Source organism: Crocodylus porosus, unplaced genomic scaffold, assembly GCF_001723895.1.
Source record: "Crocodylus porosus isolate Cpor-Errol unplaced genomic scaffold, CroPor_comp1, whole genome shotgun sequence".
In the NCBI taxonomy this organism is placed as follows: domain Eukaryota; kingdom Metazoa; phylum Chordata; order Crocodylia; family Crocodylidae; genus Crocodylus; species Crocodylus porosus.
The window spans coordinates 4,201,248-4,229,081 of record NW_017728915.1 but is presented as its reverse complement, the minus strand read 5'-3'; the positions used below and the strand labels follow the sequence as shown (position 1 = coordinate 4,229,081).

At 48.5% G+C, this 27,834-nt stretch overlaps 1 protein-coding gene across 1 annotated transcript in view; it reads right to left on the bottom strand.

The window, feature by feature from the left end:
• The window catches only part of CARMIL2 (capping protein regulator and myosin 1 linker 2), a 123,572-nt gene that overhangs the window by 72,401 nt on the left and 23,337 nt on the right, over positions 1-27,834 (bottom strand). The window contains exons 8-20 of the mRNA XM_019535563.1: positions 26,387-26,460; positions 16,626-16,701; positions 16,448-16,536; positions 14,925-15,019; positions 13,413-13,499; positions 12,347-12,456; positions 11,280-11,357; positions 9,621-9,697; positions 6,847-6,951; positions 5,194-5,263; positions 3,894-3,975; positions 2,865-2,961; positions 2,152-2,209 (exon numbers count right to left, since the gene is read on the bottom strand). Of these exons, the coding sequence (XP_019391108.1) occupies positions 2,152-2,209; positions 2,865-2,961; positions 3,894-3,975; positions 5,194-5,263; positions 6,847-6,951; positions 9,621-9,697; positions 11,280-11,357; positions 12,347-12,456; positions 13,413-13,499; positions 14,925-15,019; positions 16,448-16,536; positions 16,626-16,701; positions 26,387-26,460 (1,098 nt within the window). The remainder of the gene's footprint in view (positions 1-2,151; positions 2,210-2,864; positions 2,962-3,893; positions 3,976-5,193; positions 5,264-6,846; positions 6,952-9,620; positions 9,698-11,279; positions 11,358-12,346; positions 12,457-13,412; positions 13,500-14,924; positions 15,020-16,447; positions 16,537-16,625; positions 16,702-26,386; positions 26,461-27,834) is intronic.

The following is a 27,834-nucleotide window of genomic DNA, read 5'->3' as shown; positions in this document are numbered from 1 at the left end:
CCGCGTGCGCGAATTTTGTATCAAGTTGCGCATGCGTACTTTGTAAGTTTCTTTTCTATCCTGTAAGCTTCGCTTTTGCAGAAACACAACCTATATAAAAATCTGCCTAGCAACACCCATGTAAAAGAAACTATCCTATCCCTGCACGCTTAGCTTATGTCATAGTTAGTGTCATAGAGGCGGTCCAACCAACATCAATAAAGAGGCAAAGAAGCAGGAAACGGCAGACGACAACTGGATAAACCTCAGGCTTGATCACCCTGTTGCCGGTCCTCAGCCTCCCGTCTGGGCGTATCCCAGCGAAAACCCATCAAAGGCCTCGAAAACCCGACAACGAACATCAGCCTCTCAGCGTAGCTTAGACTGCATACCCGCTTCTACCATACCTCCGTGCTTATACTTTAGCTGCAACTTCACTCCAGCCGGTCTCCCCTCTTATTCGTAAGAGGGTGAGGCCAGGTGAGTTGAATAAACCCTTTTACTATAAATTTTGAAAGCGTATAGCATTTCGCCTACTTGCGCCAGTAAGGCAAACCTCGAGGGCAGTCGACGAGCCACCTCTTATCCCGCCCCGCAAGCCGCGTACACGTTCGCTCCGTAAAGTCCGCGGCTCACCAAGCGGCGTCAGAGTCTCTAATCCGGCATTTCGCAACACACACTATGGATAGCACTGCCCTAGTGCACAGGGCTGTAGCAAAGATAATTACACTAATAATAATTAGGTGCTCATCTGTAATCTTTGGGAGGAGGTGGGGCAGGTAAGTATCCTAACAGATATGCATTCCTTTGATCCATAGTACACAAAGAAACCAGGAAGAAAAAACACAGGACAACGATTCAAGGGAAAGGCAGTAGATGAACAAGAGCAGGGCTGCACCTGACTTGACGTGAAGCCCAGCTTGGGCAGGAGGGAATTCTGTAGGACAAAGCCACTGTGTACACACTATAAAAGCCTGGCAGTCAGGCAGGGTCAGAAGAGGGGAAACTAATCTAATGAGATCTGGGCTAAACAGACTAGTTTTGCCTCTGGTCACAGCTGTTTAATGCACTATGCAGTCTTTACAGATTTTCCTTTAGGTCTTAACTGCAAAGATAAAGTTATGTGTGCATCTGCACCTTTGCCCCTTTTTTCTTTTTTTGTGCTGCTTTTACTATTTGAAATGGTTTGAAAGGGATTTCTTTACATTAAATTTCCAGCTGGGGCTAAGCTGTACTCCACAGAAGACTCCATGAATGACTGGAAGACTAACAGGCTTATGACAACCTAAGTAACGAGACTGAAAACTAAGCACCTGACATGGAAAGAATGTTTAAATCAACATTTCTTTTGTTGTTATTATTAGTGTTTGTTTGTTTCAAACTCAATGCCTGCCAACCAGTTAGGAGAAAAGATCTCTTTGCAAAAACATCAACATTTTAATTAAGTGTGGTATATTCCAATCATGTTTCAGTTCTCTGGGCCTAAGAGTAAACCTTCCACAAAACAGGGAAGACTTGGCTTGATATCCCTTATATTTAAGGTAGAAGGCAGGGCAGAATGGCACCTTAGAGACTAATTCACTGAAAGAGGCATAAGATTTCATAGGCAACCACCTACTTCATTAGATGGTATGAATAAGTATGTCTTTGTAAAGCAGAAAAGAACTGAGCCAGGTATTTTTCTCTTTGCCAGGCATGATGACATGAGGATCTAGTCCGTCTCATCTAGATAAGCCTCAACTGCCTACTTAGCTCCTTGAGAATAGACTCTATGATATTAGGTCCTTCTACACAAAATAAGAGTCCCACCACCTTCCTTCTGGGCTGCTCTTCAATCCCTCCATGTTTTGATGCGTCTCCACTGCTCCTTGAATTGACAGACAGACTCTGCAAGCGCTTGATTCCTTTATTAACACTGGGAAGCACTTACATCATTCATTCCAGATTAAGAAAAACAACAAAGAAAGAACAAATGTGTCTCCATGGAGAATAGAGATGGTGGATCACTGACCTTCTCAGAGGAAGAGAAGAGAATCTTCCATGGCCCAGCTGTCACTCACCATAAGGCAATGCTGTGCACAGAGGCTGTTGCCACAGAGCAAAGCCTTGCACTCATTCACCTCATCCTCTTGGTTCAATAATATGACGATGTGCATCACAGCAAGTACTTACACAATCATCCTCCTGTGTGAGCTGAACAATCCGGTGAAGAACATCAGCAAGACTGTCCCTAGGGAAGAGGGTCAGAGCTGTCAGTTATAATCTTCAACCTAGGGCCAAGAAGCTTGAAGGTGCGTTCATGTTGACTCCTAGTTGAGGACCATTCTGTTTTGGCTTAATACTACTGCCAACAGGTAGCACAACAGAATGTTTTTTCCCCAACCTGCAGGTAGCTGTAATTTCTTCAGAGATATTTAATGCACCCTCTCCACTTATTGGTCACAGAGTGGACAGCTCTCCCTCTCTCAGGCCCCAGCCCCACTTCAGTCACATTTCCATCACATCTGCATTAGGGCAAGTGCACATGAATGCAAAAAGCAAGTGGCCCTGCCCATGCATGCTTGCACTAGCTACCTATCCCAGCACAGCAGGCCTTGAGGAACTGTGACAGCAAATGACAATACAGTAGGGGCTGCAGTATCATGGCCGAGTTGTTGATCATGGTTCTAATTTATAGGAACAACACAATATAAAAAAGGTGCAGTAAGCAGAAAGCTGAGTGGTTATTAACAAAGGATAATGATATTTGGAGCTGCAATTTAATAAACAAATGTAATTTTACCACTTACTTAACATATTTCTATATTTATAGAAAACAGGTATTATGATCATGCCTATCAGAGTCCTACCTAGGTACAAGCAAATATATGTCATGTTATACTCACTTGGATTTGATGCTAAAATTCTTTCCTAAAGAGACATGCCTAATGGATTTGCTTCTCCCAATAGACAGCACCAAAGTGACCATATCAGAATCAAAACCTATAGGAAACAGAGTGACAAGAATCATCCAAAATCAAGTCTGATTGTTCTGATCTATCCAGCTCCACCCTTTTTAAATACCAAAATCTACCTTCCTAATTGTAGGCCAGGCACCAGACATAATTGTCCTGTGATCTTAAGGCTTCCAGCAGAGCACAGCAACAGAAATGTCTATGTGCAATATGACAACTAGAGCTTTGCAGGAACCATCAGAAACCCCACGATATCAAATTCATTTTCATCCTGAACTGGAACAAAACAAAGGAATTTGGACAATTCCTCTTTCAACTGCTCATCTGATTATAAAAGTTAGAAGGCAAAACATTTTGGAACAAAAACCCATTTCAAAGGAAAAAGCAAAATGTATTGTTCTCACAATATCAATTATCAAATAATGCTTTGTTTCAGTTTTTTCCTTTAAATGAATTTTCATCAAAATCAGCAGGTCTCCCTGTTCCTCAGTGGCAGCCCATACCATCAACCAGCCCAACCTGCAACACAGTGACAGTGTACCCACAAGCCATACATACCATGCTTGCTCCTGCTTTTGACATGAATTAATAGAGACAGAAGCAAAAATTAAGCACCAAATAACAGCAGTGGGATTTTTCTGTCATAGGAAGAGGGATCCCAAAGAAAGAGAGAAACAAACCTATGACTAGGTGGTATTCACACAAGCTAGTTCTTAGATCCCTGTAATACCACACAATGCATGGACAGCTCAGGGGGCCACCTCACTTTGGAAAAATATGCTCTGCTAACTTTTATATGGTTATTTTACTGAGTTCATGGACACCTGCCTTAGTGACCATTGTGGCAGGTAGTCTATCTTGTTTTTTTGCTGAGCAATAGCATGCAGCTTTGTGCCGAAGTGAGATGAATACAGTCATTTCCAGCCGTTGTGAATAAGAAAAAAACCCCCATACACTTACCATTGTCTGATAAATCCAAATCACTAATTGAATTGGCATCAAAAATCAGATCCTGGATCACCTGGGCACCTGCAGATCTCAGCTTCAAATAAACAAACAAACATAAAAACCCATAAAAAGGAACATTTTCACTTCTATAAACAAACATTTGGTAGTGGGAAAGTCCAGTCAAGGATAAACAGAGCTAGAATCATTCTGAAATACGGGGCAAACATTCCACCCACTAAAAACTACCTGCTGAGTGTTTTCTTTTATTACCAGATGAATTTATTGCAACGGGAAACAGAAGTAGAACCATCAGTGAAAGTGCTTGAGAGATGCCGTGTGTAGAGGAAGCAGTATCCCAGAGCACTGAGACAACATGTTTTAGTCATGGGACACACAAAGCACTTCACAGAAGACCACAGGCATCACTATCCACATTTTGTGGATGGGAAGGCAAAGGGATTAAGAGAGCATTTTCAAAAGACCCAAGTGACTTAAGAGCTCAAGCTCCAGCCTCAAAAGCCACTTAGTAGTCTTGGTCCCATTGACTTCCCAGAGGACTTTTGTCCTTGACCCATTTAAGCACTTGTGAAACTTTCATCCCACCCATAAAACCCTCAATAATGCTTAGAAATTGATCATGATGCCCGTCTCCCATCCCAGAGCCTTAACTGCCCACAGGATCACTTCAGAAGGTGCTGTTAATTAAAGATATCTGTAAAACACTGCATAATCCTCAGAGAACAACACTAATGTTCGGGCTCCAGCAGGAAGAGCATGGGGCTGGCTCACTGAATCTCCCAAATGAGCATTCATATGCAAAATGGGCACCATAATACTTAGCTGCTTCTCAGGGTGCCGAGCAAATTGCACAGTACTCAGGAGCTGCAGGGTGCTACTAAGTTGCTTTATATTATTAAAAGCATAGTACAAATGCCAGGGATTTCATTTAGGACCCCTCCTGCTTTATCAGTGTCAGTGACTTTATGCTGGATACACTCCCTGGTTTTACATTTTTTGCACAGGAACAGCTTATAAAAATGCACAAAATCATAATCAAACAGCAGTAGACAGTTGCCAACTTCCCCAGTGGACAGAAGAGTAATTCAGCACCACTACATGGCTCTGCCCAACCTCGATGTTCTTTAGTGGGAGCAACTTGGGCTGTGCACCCACAGATGCTCAGATCAAAAGAACCAGCTGACTTTGGCTGTCAGTCAGCTTTGGCTCCACTTTAAAAGGAGAGTAGTTGTGTCACTGCAGGGTAGGTCTCATTCCACTGCTCAGCCCCGCCTCCCCATAGTTATGTCCTTACCTCACAGTTACTAAGGTCCAGGTGCAGGTCACTGATCTGACTGTTATATGCCAGACCCTGGAGCAAGGCCCTAAAAATGAAAGAGAAGGAAAGGGTGGGAAAGCCACTGCACAACTGCTGTGGGACATAGAGCAGAGGATGCAGGATACACTCCTTGTCGCCCCAGGGGAACCTTTCAAGATCTATTAGTAACATTGCTCCCACTCGCCCTTCAAGGAGAAGCATATGCCCAGAGATGATGGCTAGGTAACGTGCTATCAGTGTTACTATAAAATCCTGGCTGCATAAGCAGTCCTGGTGTTTGTTCCCCGAGCCTACAGATGGGCAGTGCATCCAGACTGCTCTGGAGCCCAATAACAAGCTTCATCACTACCCACTCTGTGTCACTCCCTTACAGCACTGACTTGCTGCCCACCACCACAGTGTAAGAGCACCTTCCACCTAATTGAGTCTCTGATTAAGATTCTTCTGGACTCCATGGAGCATCTGGCACCACATGCACTTTGGGGTCCCTCTGCTGTCCTCTGCTATGCAGTAGGAGGCTCACTCCTAAAGGCCTGCCCTGGCTTCCCACAGGGATACAAATTAGGTAAGGATCAGTTAGGAACAGACTGGGCCCAAAGACCACCTAGTCTGGACACACAGGAAACCTACTGCCACAGAGGACAGCTAGAAATTAATATTAACTGGGCTTTGCACTAAGGGAGTCCCTGAACAGTCTGTCAGGGTCTCAGCACCAAGTTTTCCATGATCCAAGGGATTCAGACCGTACCTGCCTACAGACCAGTGTAGTCCTCTCTCATTCATTTGACCAGGCCTACACAGCCAACAAGCCCTCACAAGAAGCCCAGGGCTCAAGCTGCTCATTCTCACCATTTGCTGTCGCCATTGAAAAAAGGTGGTGGTACTCTTTACAGCAGGGGTGCTCAACCTCTAGCCTATGGGCCAAATCCAGCCTGTGGAGCCACATCTGGCCCATGGGACTCCCCATGGGTTAGGAAGTTCAGTGGCAGGGGAGAGGGACCATTAATGTCACCTCCCTCACCTTCTACCAGATTATCACACCCACTTTCCTCTATAGTCAGATGGGGTCAGGCCAGGCACTCTTCTCCTTGTGCAGCAGGATCAAGGCTGGGCGACACCCCCTTCTTCCTACACAGCTGGATCAGGGAAGGACCACACCCCCTTCTCCCCATGAATCTGGATCAAGGCCAGCCTGCTCTTTGCACCTCTCCACATAGCCATCACACCTGTCCCAGGTAACAGATTGGGGCCACCAGGCACTCCCCATCCAGCCCACAGGGGTAAAAGATTGAGCACCACTGTTCTAGAGGACCATGTTTTTATATCACATATGCATATGCATATGCATATGTATATGCATATGCATGTGTGCACACACACACACACACACAGGACACTTACATTCGTTTATCACAGCTCTGATAGGGCAAGGCAAGCCATTGAAAATCTGGCCTACTGTTCCTTGGAACAGCCCCAAACACCAACCATGCATTTCACTAAACAAATGCCAGGCCTGGCCCAAAGCATACTGAGTCAGTGGCAGGGTCTCTACTGACTGCAAGGGGCAGGCTCCTAGTGGATCTGGCTCTGAGAGTCTGTAGGAGTCATGCCAGTGCACTATTTCCTTACCGGAGAACATCTGGAGGCAGCTTGGTTCCGGCCAATGAAACATACTTGAGGACAGAGGCCTTGCTGAAGAACTGCTTGATAGCAGGAGTGACATCTTTCACCCTTCTAAAAGAAACAAAAAAGGCATCATATCCCAACCTATTCTCCCCTCCTCTTCCTGGAATGCTGATTTTTACCAGAAATTCTCTGCATCCCTCTGCTAGTAGCAACGCACACAGCACACTCATCACACATCACTGAACCCAATGCTTTAGAATAGCTGCAACATCTTTCAGGAGAAACCTTCTGTAACAAGCGCTCCTCCCAGAGGTGGCCGTAATGCTCACTGGTGGTCACTCAGCCCCTGTTCTGCCCTCACACCTCAGGTTTGTTCCACTTCACCTAACCTGCCACACCTTGTTATTCTAAATCTTTGAAAAAAGGAGGCTGCTCCAGGGATTCCTTATCCCAAGCTGGTATTCAGGTGTCTCTACTTTGCTTTAAGGGCTTATATATGGCTCAACTGCCCCTTACACCATGCCCATGCCTCACAGATGTTACCGTTCACCATCAAGCTGTCTCTTTCTGCCCACACCTGGGGACTTCACCCATCTTGGCTACACCTGGGTGTGGTCTTGGGTCCCTGACCCTGATTCCACTACGCCTAGGGCACTGGGCCTCCGGCCCTAACTCAGCCTCTCTCTGGGCTGCAGGTCCCTGACCCTGTCGGTTTCTGGCTATGGCCTCTCCTTGCTCTGCTCTTGGGCCAGTTGAGATCTACAGGCTCTCTGGCCCAGGTAGTCTCTGGCTGTAGCACCTCCTTGACCTTTGGCTCCTCCTAGGCCAGTTGAGACCTCTGGGTTCCCTGGCCCTGTGTGCCCTGCCTGGGTTATGAGTCACTGACTCTGCCTCTCACCCCTTGCAGGCTAAAGGTCCCTGACCCTCCATGCTTTCACAACCCTTCAGCTGTGGCCCTACTCTTCAACCTTGGCTCCTATCTTTTGGGCCCTGGCCCCACCCTCAGGCCACCTAAGACCACCACCACCCTTTGTCTTAATTCTCAGACCACTAGCCTACTGATCCCAGCCCAGATGTTTGCCAGGAGCCTTGCTACAGCTGCTCATGAGTTCTTTGCATCTCAGGTGCCAGGTTCAGGCCACAACCCCAGCTCAGGCTCTGGGCTTATATCCTGTAAACCCAGCCCCCTTTTGGGTCATGTGACTCCCAATTGCCTCCAGCAGCACCTGCAGACTGCTTCATCTGTAGTCTACCTCCTCTTAAAATAGCAGAAGTACCGAGCCTCATGCTACACCACCAGATATACAAATCTTTAACAAGGAGGATGTATTCTTATCTACAAACTGCAAGATTCTGGAGGGGAGAGGTCCAGGCTAAAAACAGTACCTAAGTCTCTGACAGGGGAGCACAGAACCCTCCTGCTTCTCATCTGTGACAATCATGAAAACTTCCTTTATATGAGAGACAAACCAGGTTAAGAATACAGACAATGCCTGTAATGCCAATAGACCACATGTACAAGCAGCAACCAGGGCATGAAAAATCAAAGCACAATAAATATAAATGTAACAAGACTATTTCAAATGATCTTTGAGATTCTGCTCAACTGTTATCATAAAGGACTCTATTATTATTTATAATCATTTGCATTTCTACACTTTGCTTTGCTTTTCCATTTGAAACTCTCAGAGCATGTAGTAAGCATTTTAAATTAACTGATCCTCCCTGCCCCCTGCAAAATAATGTATTATCCTCATTTTTCAGCAGGTGAAACTGACGAATAACAATGTAAAAAGAAAACTGAAAAAATCAATGTCACCTAGGAGGTCAGCATCAATGCTGAGCACAGAACACAGATCCCCTGACCACACCACCTTGGTTTTACTAAGTATCCCACCTTCTACCCATTACAGAACCATATAGTCACATATCACTTTATTACTGAAGAAAAAAAATGCTCCCTGCCATAAAGTGCTTACAGCTTGAGAGTTTTGCTTTCATAAGAAAGCTGCACCAGTCTAAGTTCAAGTCCGACTGCAAACCTGCTTGTTCAATTGGTACAAAATAGCCCTGCAGACATGTCACAGCAAAGGATGTCCTGTTGATGAGGTTTAAGCCAAACAAAAAATAATGGAAATATCCGTGTCCACGGTGTGTTCATTCTGAATGCTGTCCCCATTCAGACAGCTGGAGGGAGACGGTTTTTGTTTCCTTGTTTTCTTGAAATTCATAACTAAACATTTGATCACAACAGCACAGAGCGTTCTCCTCAAGAAGTGTTAAGGACAGAGGCTTCATATAGACATTTAATTTCTCCCAGAAAAGTCACTGCTTTCTCAGGAGAAACCACAAGTATACAGATGTTTAGGCTTTTTCTCCCAAAGTAAAAATAGCAACTCTAGGAGAAAAATAATTTGGGAGCAACCAGGATTAAGTCACTCCCAGGAGAGTTTCTGGACAGGCTGTGAGACTTTGCTACAAGGAATGCAGCAGTGTGATGGATACACAAAGCAGAAAGACAACACTGGAATAACTACTAGGTCACCCGATTGGCTGCTTAGGCCCATGTTCAACAATCTTGCCTAGAGGAGAGGGAGCAAAGTGCCATGAATTCATTCCTGGAAGTGCACCTGTGGCGATCACAGCTACTGCACTAACAAAGCAGTGAGAAGCACCTCCAAGCACACAGGTGACAGCATACTGAACACAAGCACACCTCTGAGCCCCAGCAGCTAGACACAGATACAGAGATAAGGGGGGGAAATCCTTGAGCTTACTTGTGTGAATAGATGTTTTTGGAGAGATCCAGGTGCACAAGGTTAGCATGGCATCCCTTGGCTAATGCTGCAAAAAGCTTAAAAAAGAAAGGAAGAACTGTAAAACAAGGAAAGGGCCACCCAGTTCACTCTTCACTTCACCCCTTCATTCCCCATCCTTCCCTGGCCTCAGTGGCTTCCTATGCTACCCTGTTGCTCCTGGACTGCAAGACAATCATGCTCCCACATCAAATCCCTCTTCAAACACCTTTCACCACAGACCACAGCGTCCATGTTTCTGAAGCAGAAATGCTGCTGCCACCTTGGAAGAACTGAACCCCTCCCTGCACACTGCCCTGAGAGGGAGCCTCCACCTGCTCAGCCAGGCTGTGGGATCAGGGACTTATCCCTCCTGCTGTGACCTGCTGTAGGCAGGAGACACAAGGCCCAGGAAAGCTAAATGACTTGCTCAGGTTATGTAGGAAATCCGTGGAACAGCAGAGACCTGAACCCATGTCTGCCATGCTCACTCACAACTGGGCCATGCCTCCTCATTAACACTAATGATAGCTCTTTACAATGGGTTTGTTGCTTGTTTTACACAGACACTACCTGAGGTCTTCAAGGCATTATTCTGCTATGAAAGTGCAATCAAAATGGCTCCCCTGGTGGCTCAGTGACATCTGCTGAGCAGAATGACCAAGTGCTGTTTACTAATCCAAGGAGCTCTGCAGAACAAGTCCCGCTGTGGGGGAGGGGGTTTCTGTTCCTTCTTTCCCACCAACAGACATATTTATTAAAGACCTGATTTTCAGACCTGTCAGCACCTGCAGCTCCTAGTTAATATCAGGCCACCACCAGCTGCACAGCCGCAAGCCAGAAAGAGCAGTGGGGCCACAGGGTATCACCAAAAGCATAAGAGCCCTTGCAGACACTTATTGGTGATGATGACACACAAGGGAGAAAGGAGCCAGCTGACTCTCAGACCATGGGGAGCTGGCAGGGCTGGCTGTTTGGGATAAAGGAGGTGGGGGAGGGACACTTTTGGTTTGTAAATGAGCAACCTGAGATGGAGTCAGAGAGAGGAGGACGGTGATACTCCAGGCTAGAACAGCCTTTTAGGATTTTTCTGTCAGTGAAGGTGATAGGAAGACTTACACATAGCAGTGACAGCATTGGGAGCATCAGGAGGCAGCGGGCTCATCTGGAACCCTGACTTTGGCTGAACAAGTCAGCTGCAGGTTCAGAGAACTGATGTAATTCAAGGTTGAGCTCCAAATGCAATGCTCAGTGCCAAAGCTGAGCCAAGCCTGGATGCTGGAGCAGAGACTTACTTCTGATATTTAATGAACTGCTGCATCCAGGCTTTCACTTTTGATCATTGGTGCATGAGACATGCAGCATACCGTGTGAAGCTGCTACTTCTCTCTGCAAGAAGGACTCCTCACCAGGTGAGATGCAGTCTGTGTTAGCAAGAGGATGTGGTGTGGGTGGGGTGGGCTGCACTGGCATGCAGAATACTGACTCTTTGATTGGACAGCATACCTAAGGTTTGCAACACCCAGGCACAAGCCCCAGTGATGACAGCAGTGCCATGCTGCTGTACAGCAAGGGCTTCCTGAGCCATGTAAAGTTTGTATGAGTGCTGTGGTCAGTGTGGAGAAGTGGCTGGTCACTTACTGCATCCAAAGCGCAGTCTGTCCCAGACAGGTTAAGGTGAGACAATGAGTTGGAGCAGCTGAGGAAACTATGCAAACTCTGCAAGAAAAAGACATGGGTTTAAGTAGTTCCTAGGTGGGTCTCCAAAGGCAGCATCTATTCCCAAAGGGAGTCAAATGTGAGATATTCTTGGCTGCAGATGGTGATCTGGGGCCTGGGCCACAGGGAGTCTCCACTGTTACCTGGGGCCATAGACGACTGGTAGGGGGTGCATGGGGGTGAACATACCACCCCTGATGGGGCCAGTGCCCCCTGACAGCCAACACTGATGCTGTTGGTAGGGCTGGTGCCCCCCCTGACAGGACCACCTCCATTGATGGCTTCTGCAGGTGCCCCCCCCAGATTCAAGAGGCACCAGTTACTCATGCCTGGGGCCTGGCAGCCACCAGGATTTAGTACACCCCCCTGGGCAAGGGCTCCTCTTCCTTCTTGTACAGGCCTTCAGGTGGCTGCTCAGGCCCTTTCCTCATGCATCAGAGCAAGGTGAGAGAGACCAAAAAGGAGGCAGCCAAGTATGATTCTCAGTACTGGCAACTATGGAGCAAAGCGACCTGTGACCACATTTGATAACCTGCCTGTGATTCTAAGGATAATCAGGGGCCTCAGCACCAGATTTTTAGAAACACTGAGCATCCAGAATTCCCACTGAAGTCAACATGCATGGAGTGTGATGGGCGCCTCAGAGTTGAGTTCATGTAGTCTCAGGCTGGGCACCCCAAACCAGCAGCAACTTCCAAACATTTTGGCATTAAGGACAATATGGATAGCTGAAAATCTTGCCCAAACCTTGCAGCAGCAGGCCAATCTGAAGGGCCAAATTTCCCCCTACCTAAATCTTTAATCTTCCAGAAAATACCAAAATGTGGTGTACACATGAGAAAAGAACCCATGCATGGGTATGTGTGGGCACCTACTTCCACAGGCAAGCCAGCATGAGAGAAAAGTACTGGATCTCTAAATCTGCTCAGGTATTATCAACGTTTCTCTGGCTAAGACCATCCTGCCCTCTACGCACTCTTCATACTTACACTGGCATCCTCTGTGGCAAGAATGCCAGGGTTTCCAGAGAGATCCAGGTGATGAAGCGAAGTACTGAAGACACCATTCGCTGCAAGGGACTGGCATAAAGTACTCATTCCTGTGAAAGGGGAGGAAGAAGAAATCAGAAAGTAACCCTGTGTGGCAGGCAAGCGAGTGGACTCACAGCTAACGGACACAGAGAGAGCAAGAGCAGTATTCCAGAGCCTTGCTGTCTCAGAATGCCCTAGTGCAGCCTCCCTTGGCTTGGACTGTGGCTTGGTGAAGCTGGGAAATCTGGGAAGATCAGTGAAGAAGTGATTTCCCATGTTTGGTACAATTCCATAGAGGATTCTCTCCTTAACAATCTGTGGTAACCTCCAAGGCACCTTGGACTTAGAGCCATAAAATTGATAGGGACCTTGAAGGTCATCTAATCCAGCCCCCTTGCACAAAGGCAGGATTCACTGCTCCTAAACAATCCCAGACAGCATGAAAACCATTGGATTCAACAATTTCCCTGGCAGCTTGTTTTCTGTCCTACAGCTCTCCCCATTGGGATAAAGAAACACTTTTAAATTGTCAGCCCTCACATGCTCCAAGAATCCAGTAGCAGAGTGCCCAGCAGAGCCCTCTGGCTTCTTGACATTGAAAATATCTCTTTCTGCAACACCCAGTCAAAGATCCCAAGCCAGCCAAGGGGGCAAAGCTGTCCCAGGACAATGAGAATTCATTGCATCATTTAGACTAGACTAGACTATGCCTTTAAATTATATTGCCTGGCAAGTACTGAAGCCTCATCACTCTTCCATGAACATCATAAGGGGAAATACAAGCCAGAACAGCCCCTGCTGTACCCCACTTTACACTCCTGTTCCTTTAAGGCCAGCTCCTCTGGCTGCTGCCAGTCCCTGCCCAGTTTGGACAGGTTGCCAGCACTAGCATAGAGCAAGTGGCCTCTACAGATGTTCTCAAAGTTGGCACAGTTCCCTTTGCTTGCCTGAGCCCTCAAAGGTGGTACAGAGGATCTCTGAGCCCCATTCCCAGACCCCAAGCAACACCAAGAAAACCAGATACCTTTTGCAGTCAGTGAGGTCCTGGAGAAGTTCAGGCTCTGCAGGCCCTTTGACCGTTTCTCCAAGTGACGGCTGAAAGCAATTATCCCTGAGGAAAGAGCAGAGTTACCCCTGGGACTATGCATGGCAGTCTACTAAGTCACTACAGCAAGGAGGCAACAGGTGACATCCTGATCCCACTAGCTTGGCCATTTATTCAAGAACATACTCAGAACATTATCATTTATCAGCAAACACTGGGCATCTGGAGCGGTAAGCAAAGGAAAAGCAGCTTGCTCCCCAAACTAACCTGACCAGGCTGGCAATTCTCAAGGCAAATCTGCCTTACCAGTGAACACCAGATTCAAGCCACCTGCCAGAAGCAAGGATCCTGAGCCTGATGAAATAATGCTGTGCTCAGATGCAGCAGCTCCCTTCATTCATATTGATGGAAAAGGCTTGTATTGAGCCCTGAAAAAGACTAGATGCTAAGGTTGATGGCTGGTTTGTACAACAGCAGGTTTGCTCCTGCTCATGGAGAAGCTTTATAAAGCCCTGTGCTAAGTCTGCAGTAAGGGGCAAATTATTTTGTGACTAGCTATGGAGGAAGTCCTTTGGTTCATGAGCAGTAACTTGAATGTTATTTGATTTTGAACTCCAGTTCCCACCTGCAGATCTTGTATTAAATATGCAAAACAAAATGAAAATCACAAGACAGCAATGCAATAGCCCTAAAATAATTCAAGGGGCCCCATTCTTGCTCTCATTTCCCTCCCAACCCACACACTGGGGAAAAGGTGGGCTTTTCAATTTCACTTAAGAGAAGTTTAGCTGAACTCAGAAGGGAGACCAGCTGCTTGCCCAAGGTCCTGGCAGGGTCACACCAACTGACCCCATCCACTGTTCTTCCTTGAAGGGCACCCAAAAAACACTTGGCACAGGCTCTGTCTGTCCTGGTGAAGAGCTAGCAGGCTACAGCCCAAGGGATAAGACATGTCACAGCTGAGTGCAAAGCACTGGCTGTCAGCTGTTGGCACAGTTCCCTTTGCTTGCCTGAGCTCTATTCCTTGCTTCCCCCCAGCTCTTCTTGTGGATTTATAGGGCCCTTAAACATATAAAGGTACAGTCTACATTAATGGGAGGGTGGCCTTTTTGGCAGATGTGCCATAAATTAGTCTTGCATCCTCCCTGACTGCCACTCCCATCCCCTTCCTCTGCCCAATCTGCTGCTCTGCTTTCTGCTTCCTACTCTCTGCTCCCTTCCTGATCTGCTGCTCTGCTTTCTGGCCCCTGGCCTGTCTGCTACTGTGCTGCCTGTCCCCTTCCTGATCTGCCACATGCCATACAGAGACTGCTCATGCCACTAGTGGTACACATGCCACAGGCTGGCCACCCCCAGTCTACGTTGTCTCCCACCATGCTAGGGAACACTCTGCCCAGTTTCTCTTACTGTGTACATGACAAAAGCTGTTATTCTGATTCACTTAGTGCCCAGTAAAGGGACCCAATCTATTAGGATGGGGGCATGAGGTACCTCTGTCCTCCAGCTGGTTGCCAGCTAGACTGATTGTGCTAAGAGCAGAGTCTGGGTGCCTGCTTAATGCCTGGGCCATCCTCTGAGCAAATTCACTGCAAGGAAAAGGAGCACACTTTATAATACATCCCATATTGCAGAGAACTGGCACTACCGTAGTGCAGGCCTCTAAAGAGATATCCCCACTGTGCCTCCCAACCATTTGCAAAGAGATTTCAGCCCATGCTAAAGAAAATAGCACCTCAGCCAAATCATGTCTGCATGCTGGGGGTAAGAGGGGAGCAAATGCACACCTGTGCACAACTGCATGGATACATTAGGCTTCTGAGGTGCTATGGGAATTGTGCTGAACAGTGGTTCTTGCTTTACCAGTTTTTCTAGCCACACGACCATCCCAGCACTGGCTGATGCGCAAAGGGCTAAGGGACATGATCATAGACATGGTCCCACTGCCTTTCCGGTAGGCAGGCTGTGGTTCTCCTTGAACATGGCAAAGCAGACCACTGTCTCAGGCAAAGAGCAAAAGGATGAATATGCACCTGCATGTCCCATTCCTGCTGTGGAGGTGTGAAATTCAAGGCCTGGGCTGAGCCCTAGAAATGCCATAGAACATAGACACTGTCTTTCCCCTCTCTGAATTACAGTTAGAAAATAATTTGTTCATGCAAAACTAAAATTTATGGATTTAAACACTCCATTGGCAGGAAACTAATAAGGAAGCATTGCTCTGCTACCTACACTGAGCATACTACACTGTTCATAGCAGGCCCAGTACATTCTGGTATGTCTATGACCCCTGCCAGACACCAGACCAGCTCTCCAAAGGTATCCGCATACATAGCTGGGCCCAAAGTTGTTAAATGACTTTTCCATATGGGACTTGGGTTCTGCTAATCCCATTGACTAGTAATGGGATCTGGATGTCTCACTCCCTTAGGAACTTTTGAAGTGGATACTTACACACAAGCCGGGGGGCTGCTCCAGTGTACTGTAATTACAGCACATTGGAGCAGACTCAATTAATCAAGTCTGCTGGAACGTGTTAATTACTGTACTCCAGCCAGCCTCCACATCTCATGTATCAGTGTCCCTGTGCTTTAAAATGGCAGCGGGGGTACTTTAACTAAAGCTCTTGGAGCCACTCTAATTAAAGCACCCCCATCCCCCCCAGTCTCAGAACACATGTAAAAATGCCCTTTGTGTCCTAATATTACTACACTAGGAGAATGTGGGGTTCTTCCATTTTCCCTCATTTCTAGCCATTTAAAAATCATCCTGTTGAGGGTGACCACTAGGCAAGGGCATCCTAGAGCTGGTTCAGCATCACTTGAGCATTTAATATAGAGACAGTAATCCAAATTCTGCATTTTTGCCTTTTTAACACTGGGGAGCTGAGGATGTATGATGTACAGAGCTGCTAGTGAAAAGAGGCAGGAAATAAAGGCAAGGGGTCACTTTTATAAACTGAAATCAACTACATTTAAAGAACATGGCAAGGAAAGAAAATAGAAAATTTTCCTTACTATTTTAACCCACTGTTTTCTAGTACCAGCTCTTCCAGTGTCATCGATTTGCTGAGCATATACAACAGCTGTTCTGAAATCTCCAGATTCTATGGGAGAGGAAAACAGTGTCATTTACAGGACAACACTTAATAACTTTCATATAGGACAACACTTAATAACATGGCTCTATACTTACCAGCCTGAAGTCCTTACAGTACAGCTTTGTGAACCACAGGTTGAAGGACAATGCGGCAACACTAAGGGCAACATCTCTGCAGTAGGACAAAGGGATAGAACATGAGTGGAGTAATGGAAAGGGTGCCTGTAATTAGCAACATGGTAATTATTACATTAAAGGAGCCAGGTTGCATATATGCCATGGGTAGAGAGTAGGGAGAAATTTTTCATATGAACAGTTTTGTGGTTAAAAAAAAATAAAAATAAAAGGCAAGTTTCCTAACATAAAAATGATCCACAAAATTGGTCACGTTTCATGTACAAAAAAAAAAAAATCTAGGAGTCAGAAATGTATCATTTTTAAAAATTCAAATGCCTTTTTTTCATTTTAAAATATCCTGCTCCTTTGAACTAGCTGTAAATAGGCACCTGGTCACTCAACCTGGAGAGGGAAAGTGGATAGATGCGCTACTAGTCGCATCACTCCCTTGTGTGCTGTTGGCCATAGAAACTGGCTTGCTTTAAGTGAATTCGCTGGATTGGGCCAAAAGGCTCAGTCAGGCCTTTGATCTTTTTTTGTGCATATAAAAACACATAACAAGACACTGTGCAGAGTGCTGGCTGGTCCTTCAGTTTTTGCTTCTGACACTGATTACATTGCTTTTCAGTATTTAAATGGCAATCTGGATTCAAGGATGTCTCCCTAGTTATTTCAGGCATACTAGCTCTGAAGGATGACCCAGTTTGTTCTCTGAGAGTGTTCTAATGTTACTCTTCAAATGCAGTTCTGCTGTGCAAAGTGATTCTGTAAAGCTGGACCCCTATGCCCCAACATTATCACCACCTCCTGAGTCCAGTCCAGAAGGGCTCAGTTCACAGGTAATAAGACTGCTTATTCGGAGTGCTGCCAGCCCCTTAGGTTCATCCTGGGACTGGAGCATCAAGCTGAGCTCTTTCCTTCTCCTGTGTTGCTAATGGCAATGAAGGTTCTGAGAGCTGAGCTCTGCCTGCAAGGCCCTGTCTTCTTCTCTTAAGTGGGGCTGAATATGGGATAGCTGATGAGCATTTAGTAAGCAATTCTGCTGATGATGCACGAGACAAAAAAGACTACAGCACCTTGCCCCCATGGCAGTGCTGCCTCTACAAGACCCAAAGGCCAAAGGAACACAGGGGACCACATTTCTGAGTTTAACTATGCTATGCCATATGCACATTCCTTCTTTCTAAAGACAAGTAAAGTGGTTTAAGAGACCCTCATGGAACAACCTCAGGCCTTTGCTTTTGAAGTTTGAAATTAGTCCCTCAGAAGCCATAACCAGAAATAACAACAAACACATTTACAAAATGCCTACAGAAAAAGTGTGTTCTCTCTCAGGCTTATGTGCAGGGGGGGAAATGTAGAAGAAATGCTAAGAGAACTGATAACCTCATGAGGCACATCCACACCTGCAGGCACATGCACTTGCAGCAGCTCAAACAGAAACAGTGCAAAATTGAGCAGGAGCTTTTTGCCTCAGCACATGTGCCCAGACATGCACTTCGGTGTGGTGCAAGTTGTGCCACTTGGGGCAAAATAACCCTGCCTGGCTCCTCCCAGATCTGCAGCCAGGGGGAGCTGTGCTGGCCTCAGCAGTATAAAAACCTGCCCTGAGCACCAGCTCAGAGCTACTTGTCCTCAGGAACTTACAGGGGGAGGATCCTCTGGGAAGAAGCTGGCTATGCCCCTTCCTGTCCCAGGCTGCTGCAAGCTTGGTCTCAGGAGCTTCTGGGGAGAAGATGGCCAGGCCCCTTCCAGCCTCTGGCTATTGCTGGCATGCTCTAAGAATGTTTGGGGGTAAGGTGGCTGTACCCCTTTCTGCCTTGGGCTGCTGCTGCCCCCTGCCCCCACAGGGTGGGATCCTCTGCTGCATGCCACTGCCCCCCCTTGGGAGGGGCCCACCGCACCTCCGATTCTGCACCCCTATTCTGGCCTGCTGCGCAGCCTGCCACCAAGCCACAGTTGAGGGACAGCCTGGGGATAGAGCCTGTGCTGCTGGTGGGCCCCTCCCCCACCATCACTGCCAGAGGTTAAAGGTGCCTTGCCTGTCCCAGCTGCCTTGGCAGGCCACCCCCCACCTTCACCTCCACTTTCACCAGAAGCATACGCTGAGTGGCTGAACTGGATGGTTGCTGCTACCATCACTGCTGCTGTTGCTGTGGTGGCTACTGCCATCTGTTCTGCTGCTGCCCCCTCTCAGGAGAGAAGGAGACTTCCTGCTGCACTACCTCACACTACTCAACACCACACCTGCCCTGGATTATGCCCTAACTGACTGATTGCTCCTGCCCTCCCCGACAACCGCCTCACTGCATCTGATCCTGCTTTGTTTTCATGCCTACTGCTCTGCTGCCGAGTGCCTGGCTGGAGGTCTAAGGGGCTTCTAGACAGATCTCTTACATCTGCCTCAGCAGCCTTCCTTGTGTGTTGGGGGTTTTTTTGTTTGTTTGTTTGTTTTTTCTGCCTGTGTACATGTGTTCACCCCTCCCCTACATTCCTGAAGCATAGCCCTCCTGTTTGTTTGGGTTTTTTTTCCTGTGGAGCTGTAGTTCAGTGAGCTTCAGCCCCTTTCCCACACAACCCCAGTCTGCCCCTATTAGATTTTGGTTTTCTTTAGTATATTTTGTTTTTCTTTACTGTTTTCCCCTCCCCTGATGTGAAGCAATGGCAGGGCAGGAACCTTTGGTGGGGGGGGGAGGACAGATGCCCCCCACAGAACTCCCTGCAGCCCCCACTTTGGGGGCAGATCCCAGCCAAGCCCCCATGCATACCCCTTCAGCCCCCACCCCAGAGGCAGAGTCCAACCAACCTCCTTTGGGGCAGAGAAGCCTGCAACCTCTGCTGAAAGGGCAGGCAGGGAGCCAACAGGGCCATGGGGTCTCCCCTAGACAGCCCCCCTGAGGGGCTCCCAAGCCCCCTTCCCAACCATCAGGGGCCAAGGGCAAGGGCTGTGGGAAGGGCTCCTCTTCAGCCTCCTTCACAGCTGGCAGTGGGAAGGGCAAGGGCCCTGCCCCCAAGCCTAGACCACCAGCACCTGAGGGGACCAGGTACAGGACACCAGCCGGCACACCCACTCAGCCCGTCTCTGGCCCTATCAGTGAGGCACCCCAGCAGGGGAACCACAGCTATACATACCCAGCTGCAAGGCAACCTGAAGCTGCAGGGCCTGGACCCTCCACCACTGGCCCTTCCAGCTTGGGTGGCAAGGCCCCCTTTCCAGCACTCACCCGCATGCATGGGGTGAAGTTGCTAACTGCCCAAGAGGAAGAACTTGCACTTTGAGACCTGGGTGCAGGCCCTGGCTCGGGTACTGGGGGCCCCCCCAAGATCATGGCAGCCTCCTGCTTTCAGGGCAAGGGGGGTCTCTTTCCTTGCCTCTGAGGCCTCCACACAAAAGGCAGTGGAGAGGGGGCTTGTGGCAGAGGGTAAGTTACATCTCCCTGGTGGTCCTCAGCTCTGTCCCTCCCTATAATTGGGCTCTGCTCCCCCAGCTCCAAACCCTGGGGAGGGTTCTCTCTCTGGTGTTGGCCCTCTCGCTGGGGTGCCAAGACCCCAGCCTCTGCCACATGCATTCCTTCCATTACCAGGTTACGATCCAGCTGGTGGCAGGAACGCGGCTAAAGGCTGAGGGGTGTCTCATGGTTCCTTTTCAGGGGGCCCTGTTGAGGGTTTTCTATATGCTGGGGGACCTGTGATGCTTCTGGTGCTGCGCCCTGGGGCACTTCTGTCACAAGTGCCCCATGGGCCAGGGGGAGGAGGGCATCCGCAGGTCCCACTGGCAAGAGGGGTGCCCCTGCCACTGGTACCCCTTCCCCCTCAGGCCCCCCTGGCATCCCAGCAACATCATACAGCCCCCCTGTGAGCTCAGGGGACCCTGCCCCCAAACCAAGTTTGGCAGGGTCCCGGGGAGGGCAGAAGCAGCCAAAGGGAGAGAGGGAGCAGGGCCCCCTTGCCCCTAGTCATGCCTCCACTGTAGCTGCCCCACTCCAACCCTCATCTTTTCCTACTGGACCCTGTCCACCAGACCACTCCATGGCTGAACGGGTGCAGGTCCCCTCCAGGCACAAAGCCAAGAGGAAGGCCCGGGTGCAGCTGGAGCCCTCGGACATGGAGGACTCCTCCCCCCCACTCCCAAGGCCACCACATGGGGGAAGGAGCGGCCCAGCTTCTGAGGGCCTCCCCAGCTGTGCCTGACACCCCACCCCTGAGAAAAGATCAAACAGGTGATCCCTATGGAGGAGGTTTTGAGGCTGCTGGACAGCCCTGAGCAGGAGCCTATGGAGGAGGACCCTCATTCCACTGGTCAGGGCCTATCCCCTGAGACCATGGACGCTGAGGCTGAGACTGAAGCCGACCCAATGGAAGGTCCATCACAGCAGCCCTCCCCCTCCAAAGATCTGGGGAAGATGAGGGCCCTGGGGCTCACTCTGGTGAATTCTGAGGAGGGAAGTCCCCTCTCCCAAGACAAGCACTGATGCCACCCTGGTGGCAGATGGGTCTCCTCCTTCTCCCTCCCAGTCAAACCCCCGCTACTAGCCTGCCCAATGGTCCCACACCAGAGGGGGTCGGGCTGGGGTCTCCAGACCAACAGTCCGATCTTGTCAGGGACTCTGTGCAGAACCCCTGGGGTTCCAGCTCTGCTCTGCAAGCTTGAGAGAACCCTGCCCCCACCCTTACCCCCATCCCTGTCCCAAAGGGCTGCAGAGCTGTCCCAATCCCAGCCAGAGTCTGTGGTCTTAGTGGATGGGGAGGTTCAGATGGTGCCTAAGGAGCCCGCTGAGCTCCAGGACCAGAAGAAGGACACCTGAGGACCGGCAGGCTTCATGAAGCCTGTGGACCTCTCGGTCCTGGTGATCCCCAGGTGTAAGCTATTTGCATTTCTTGACCACGACTATACTCGGTGGTCTGCCAGCAAGGCACAGCTCACCTTGGACCGCTGGGGAGATTTGGACAGCATCCTCACCACTGTGAGGGTGCTGGTGGGGGAAGGCAAGGAGCCAGATCAACACAAAGGTCTATAGGCAAGCCCATAGTTTCATAGACACCCCCTATACTTATGGGATGGAATTCTGGTGTTCCCTATTTGAAAACTGAAAAATCCCCAATTAAAAAAATCCCAAAGTACTCTGTAAAATACCCCAAAATCCATGTTCCTTGACAGCACTCGGGGGGGGGTGGGGAGGCAGGCCAGGGATGGGACTGGGTGAGGCAGCAAGCGGGGAGGCTTAAGGAGCTGGCAAGGGATGGGGCCAGGTGGCGCAGCGATCTGGGGGGCTCAAAGAACAGGTGGGGATGGGGCTGGCAGGGGTCCCCCCATGGTCCCCTCCCCCAGCCCTCCCCACCCCCTGCTTGCCAGCATGAAGTCCCAGTCCAGCTTCCTGTGGCTGGCACACTGCCTGCTTTGCATGGGCAAGCAGCATGCTTCAGCAGTGGGGCAAGGGCCAGCCATAGCGATGTTTTGGCTGGCTACCAGATGTGGAGGACCCGAGCCTCCAGTTGCCTGCCCCACTTTTTTTTGCCTGGGGTATTTTTTGCCCACTGGATATCCAGGGGTCTAATTTTGCCCCCATGGTGCAAATTTCCAGTGCAGGGAACGTTTTTTGTTCCCGCACGTGCCTCTTGCAGTGGCTCAAGGGGCTATGAGATGCTGTAAGGGGCACATGTGCACTTGTCTGGACATGCCCACAATGGCTTGTTACTCACAGAATCATAGAAAAGTCAGGTTAGAAAGGACCTTTAGAGTTCATCTAGTCTAACCCCCTGCCTGAGGCAGGATCAGCACTATACAAACTGTCCTATGCAAATCTATTGTCTATCCTATTAGCTAAACTACACAGTCAGCCTTGACACAACACAAGACACAACACCCTAACCTGCCACAGCTAAAGCAGACGGACCACGGTGACCAATGTCCTTCTGCTGCAAGGCTTGTTAAAATTCGCTGGAGAGATCCAAAGAAGAGAACTATGCCCCCCACTATAGAAGACAGCAACCCCCCCCACAGTCCTTACCAATTTAACCATAGCATAAAATTCTTACCTGATACACTCACTTCCAACCCACAGCTCCCTGCCCCCCTCAGCCTGCTGGTGGGGGTGGGACCTAGCTGCTCCCTATCCCACTTGGGCTGGAGTGGGATAGCTGCAGCAGCTCCAGCTCATGCGGGCAGCAGCGGAATGAGTCCAGTCCTGGCACAGGCCAGAGGGAAGAGAACAGAAGGCCTGTGGCACCCTCTGCCCTGGGCTAAGGCTCCTGGACCATGCCAGGCAGCCTACTCACAGCCCCACCCACCTTCCCAAACAACATCTCCCAGCCACCCCACCCCTGCAAGTACAGGCGCTGGCCCCGATGTTGCCGGCCCAGGCACACAGCTCCCCGCTACCCCCAAAGAATCCTCCTGCCATCTTCTTCCCCCACTAGAGGGGCAGGTGCCTCCCCTTGCCCCTTCCCCTACCCTGCCCTGATGCAGCCTTGGTGCCCGGCCACCTTTCCACAGTGCCAGCAGGCACCCCTCCCACCCCCACACACACCCATCCATCCACACCTACACACACACTCCTGGATGGTCCCCAAGTCCTGGCCCTCCAACTCCACCAAAAGTGGGGTCTTGCAAGGATTTGTGCCAGGCCCTATTTTGTTCAACATTTTCATCAATGATCTGGAAATGGGGGTGCACAGTAAAGTCTCTAGGTTTGCAGATGGTACCAAATTATTCCAGGTAGTCAAGTCCCAAGCTGACATACAGGAGCTGCAGAAAGATCTCACCAAGCTAAGTGAGCGGGCAAAAAATGGCCACTGAACTTCAGTGTCAAGAAGTACAAGGTAATGCACTGGGGAAAAATAACCTCAACTATGTATACACAGTACTGGGTTCTGAACTAGGTTTTATGACTCAGGAAAGGGACCTTGAAGTCACTGTAGATAGTTCCTAAAAAATATCAGCTTGGTATTCAGCAGCAACTAAAAAAGCCAATAAAATATTGGGCATCATAGGATCCATGTATGTGAGACATTTACTGCAGAGCTGACTAATTAGCTCTGCAGTAAATGTCTCAATGTCTACACGCACACCCCTGTTAGGGCACAGGAAACTAATAAACCCTTGTAAATAAAAGTACTATCCTGCTGTGGAGTTTTTTCATGCATAACAAAGCACATGTTGACACTGACCCAGCTGGCTGGAGCACAAGGGTGCTTCAGTGTGGGGGCTGCCTGCTGGCTAGCCCCAACGCTAAAGTACCTTTGTGCCCCAGCTAGCTGGTCCACAGCACATTAAGCCTGGTCAGAGCAGCCCTGGGCCGGCAGGCTGACCCCCAGGGTCCCCTGCTAAGCAGGGCTGCTCTGACGAGGCTCCATATACTGCACATGAATAAATGCTGGAGCTGGTTGCTCTGGAATTAACTGCTCTCTGGAGCACTTTCAAATAGCACCTGGGAGCAAAAAACTCCAGAGCAATAAGTTCTGGACTTTATTCATGTATGCTAATTGTACATGTAGATGTACCCATTAAGAAGGGAATTGAAAACAAAGCAGAGAACATCATCATGCCATTATAACAAAACTATGGTAAGCCCATATCTTGAATACTGTGTGCAGTTCTGGTCCTCACATCAAAAAAGGATGTAGTAGAATTAGAAAAGTGACAGAGAAGGGCAGCCAAAATGAACAGGTGCCTGGAGCAGTTGTCATACCAGAAAAGACTAAAAAAGCTAGGACTCTTCAGTTTCAAAAAGAGAAGGCTAAGAGGGGACACAACAAAGGTCTGTAAAATCATGACTGGTATGGACCAAATGAACAGGGAACTATTGTTCACCAAGTCCCAGAATAGTAAAAATAGGGAGCACCTGCTGCAGTTAGAAGTGACAGGTTTAAAACAAACAAGATAAAGTATTTTTTATGTAACACACAGTTAATTTATGGAATTTGTTGCCACAGAAGGTGGTGGAAACAGATAGCACAGGCAGGTTCACAAAGGGACTGGATACATTCATGGTTATTGATCTATGAATAGCTGTTGAACAGAATGGTTAGAGATGTTTCCTCTGGCATCTCTAACCCAATGAATTGTAGATGCTGGGGAAGGAGTTAAGTAGATCACTCTAGAAATACCCAGTTTGATGCTCCCATTGTATAGCATCCACTTCTGCCCTGTCCGAGACAGGATACAGGGCTAGATGGACCAAAGGGTCTGACCCCTATGGCACTTATGTTGTCACTGTAGATGATCAGTAGGTAGCACTTTGGCTTGGCAGGTATGCAGCTCTGTACATGCCTACTTGAGTATAAATCTCAAAACTGTAGCAGGGCAAAAACTCATGCCCAGTGGGTGTTAGGTGATGAGCAGTGAAGGACAGCCCAAGAAGTAAATGCCAGTTCTAGGTCCCTGTCCTGTGGGAAGGGGGAGGGATGTTGAGCATATGGGCAGAATCTTATTTCTCCATACTCACCCAAACAGTAATTACCCAGCCACATAACCAGCATTTTTAGCACTTATGCCTAGTTATTTATCCCATTCTATGTGCAGCATGGGTACAAAAGTGTTCAGGTGGTTATTGAGTATGAGCAGTAGGTTGCTTCCTGTCCCAGCAGGTACACTACTCTGTACACATGTACCCGACCATACTTCTCAAAACTGTAGCCTGACAAAAATCAGGAGAGGATCACATATGTTTTACTCCAGCAACCTAGTAGTTAAGGGACAGCTGATGCCGGTTCTAGCCTTCACCCCTACAGTGGGTTTGAACCTGCATCTCCCCAGCACAGTGCTCTAAATACCTGGCCACTGGTTAAGTTATAGTTCTGCAGGGCACCCCAGGAGGAAAAGCAGAAACCACCTGCATCAAAATAGCTTAATCACTTGCAATTCATTGATGTTATCTGGTACAGTTTTGTGCATGCACACCTTCATTCTGGAGAGTCTTAGGGTAAAGTTACACTTTACACTTAGACCATACTAAATCTGTGGAATGTTAAGCAATGTTGAGGTTAGATTGTGCTGTGAGCAGTTGCATGATAATGATTAATACCGTTTCTTGCCTCAGACCTCTGACTTGCTACTAGAGGGCTGGTGACCAGGGGCATGGCTAGAAGCCAAGACACCTGAGTTCCATCCCCACTCAGAGGGCAGGGGAGCAGAAATGGAGCACCCTGGGATACTGGAGGACTGCAGATTGCTTGGTTTATCTCTGTGGAGCAGACGGGGGTAGGTAGCACAGCCCAGAGTTAACCCTTGCCTGAGGTGGTGTAACTCTGAGCTGCTCAGAGGGCACTTAGCACAGTTATCACTCATTAACATGCAGATTCTTGCATTTTAAGTGCCCTTAGTATGGTCTTGGTGTAACATATAATTTCACCCTTGTTTTAACTGAGCCTGTTAGCAAAAGAGAAAAAAAAAGATTTCAGATAGAATAAATTAACCTGAAATAAAACGTGGGAACTAAAACTGCTTCCTTTATTTTGGTGCCAGTTTGTGCATAAGCTTGCCCCTGGTCACTGAAACCAGTAGACCTAATTCTGATCCACATAGAAGCCAGTCCACAGAGCATGAAGAGGCCATTATAGTGTCACTCTTCAGAGCACAGTTCACTTTAAATACTCCCTTGCAGTAAGGTTTAGCCAGAAATGGACCAGGCCTCTATGTCTAGAGATATTTTCAGGGTGGCTATAGGCAGAATGTAGTTTGCCCGCCCTCTCCATCTTGAGTAATCCTAACCATCTGATGACAGAATTACATGAAGTCTTACCTGCTCTCAAGGTGGCTAAAGTCCAACAGGTTGAACTCTCGGCAGTCTTGGCTGTTGTAAATATTGTCCACATCCTGCCAGAAAGACAAATCAGCACATTATCACAGAGAAGTTCCTTTCATCTACACTACTCAATGGGCTTACAGTGGAGAACCACCGCACAGTCAGTTTTAAATTGTCTGAATTCACAAGACATAGCAAGCTAATGAAGAAGGAACATTTCCAACATCCTCCTAGATAACTGGTCACCCTCCAGGTTACAAAGTCCTTGGATGCAGATGTTGAGGTAGATGTCATCTACCTGGACTTCAAGAAGGCTTTTGACACTGTTTCTTACCTCATTCTCATAAAAACTAGGCGACTGCAGCACCGATGCCTACATAGTCAGATGGGTGGCAAATTGGCTCGATGGTTGTACCCAGACAGTGGTGGTGGACAAGTCATTTTTGATCTGGAGGGATGTGGGCAGTGGAATTCCCCAGGGCTCGGTCCTGTGCTATTCAACATCTTTATCAGTGACTTGGAGGTGGGCATGGAAAGCACACTGTCCAAATTCACTGATGACACAAAGATGTGGAGAAAAGTGGGCACACTGGAAGGGAGGGACAGAATCCAACTAGATTTAGACAGGTTACAGAGGTGGGCAGATGAGAATAGGATGGAATTCAACGCGGACAAGTGCAAGGTGCTGCATCTAGGGAGAAGGAACCTACAACATACCTACAGGCTGGGGAACTCCCTTCTCAACAACACAGTGGCTGAAAGGAATTTTGGAGTCATTGTTGACTCCAGGATGGACATGAGCCGCCAATGTGAGGAAGCTGTCAGTAAGGCTAACTGCACCTTGTCGTGCATCTACAGATGTATCACAAGCAGGTCCAAGGAGGTGATCCTTCCCCTCTCTATACAGCACTGGCTGGAATACTGCATCCAGTTCTGGGCACCTCACTTCAAGAGGGATGTGGCTAGCATTGACAGGGTCCAGAGAAGGCCCACTCGCATGGTCAGGGGGTAGCAGGCCAGGCCCTACAAAGATAGACTAAAGGGCCTGAATCTATTCAGCCTCCACAAGAGAAGACTGAAAGGGGATCTGGTGGCCGTCTATAAACTCACTGGGGGGACCAGTGGAAAATAGGTGAGGCTCTATTTCCCCGGGCACCACCTGGGATAACAAGGAATAACAGCCACGAATTGATTGAAAGTAGGTTCAGGCTTGATATCATGAGGCATTACTTTATGGTTAGGGCTGCCAGGCTCTGGAAGGGGCTCCCAAGGGAGGTGGTGCTCTCCCCTACCTTGGGGGTCTTTAAGAGGAAGTTGGATAGATTTCTGGCTGGGGTATTATGATCCCAGCACTCGTTCCTGCCCAGGGCAGGGGGTCAGACCTGATGATCTGTTCAGGTCCCTTCTGACCCCTAGAAACTATGAAACTGGATTAGGAACTTCAC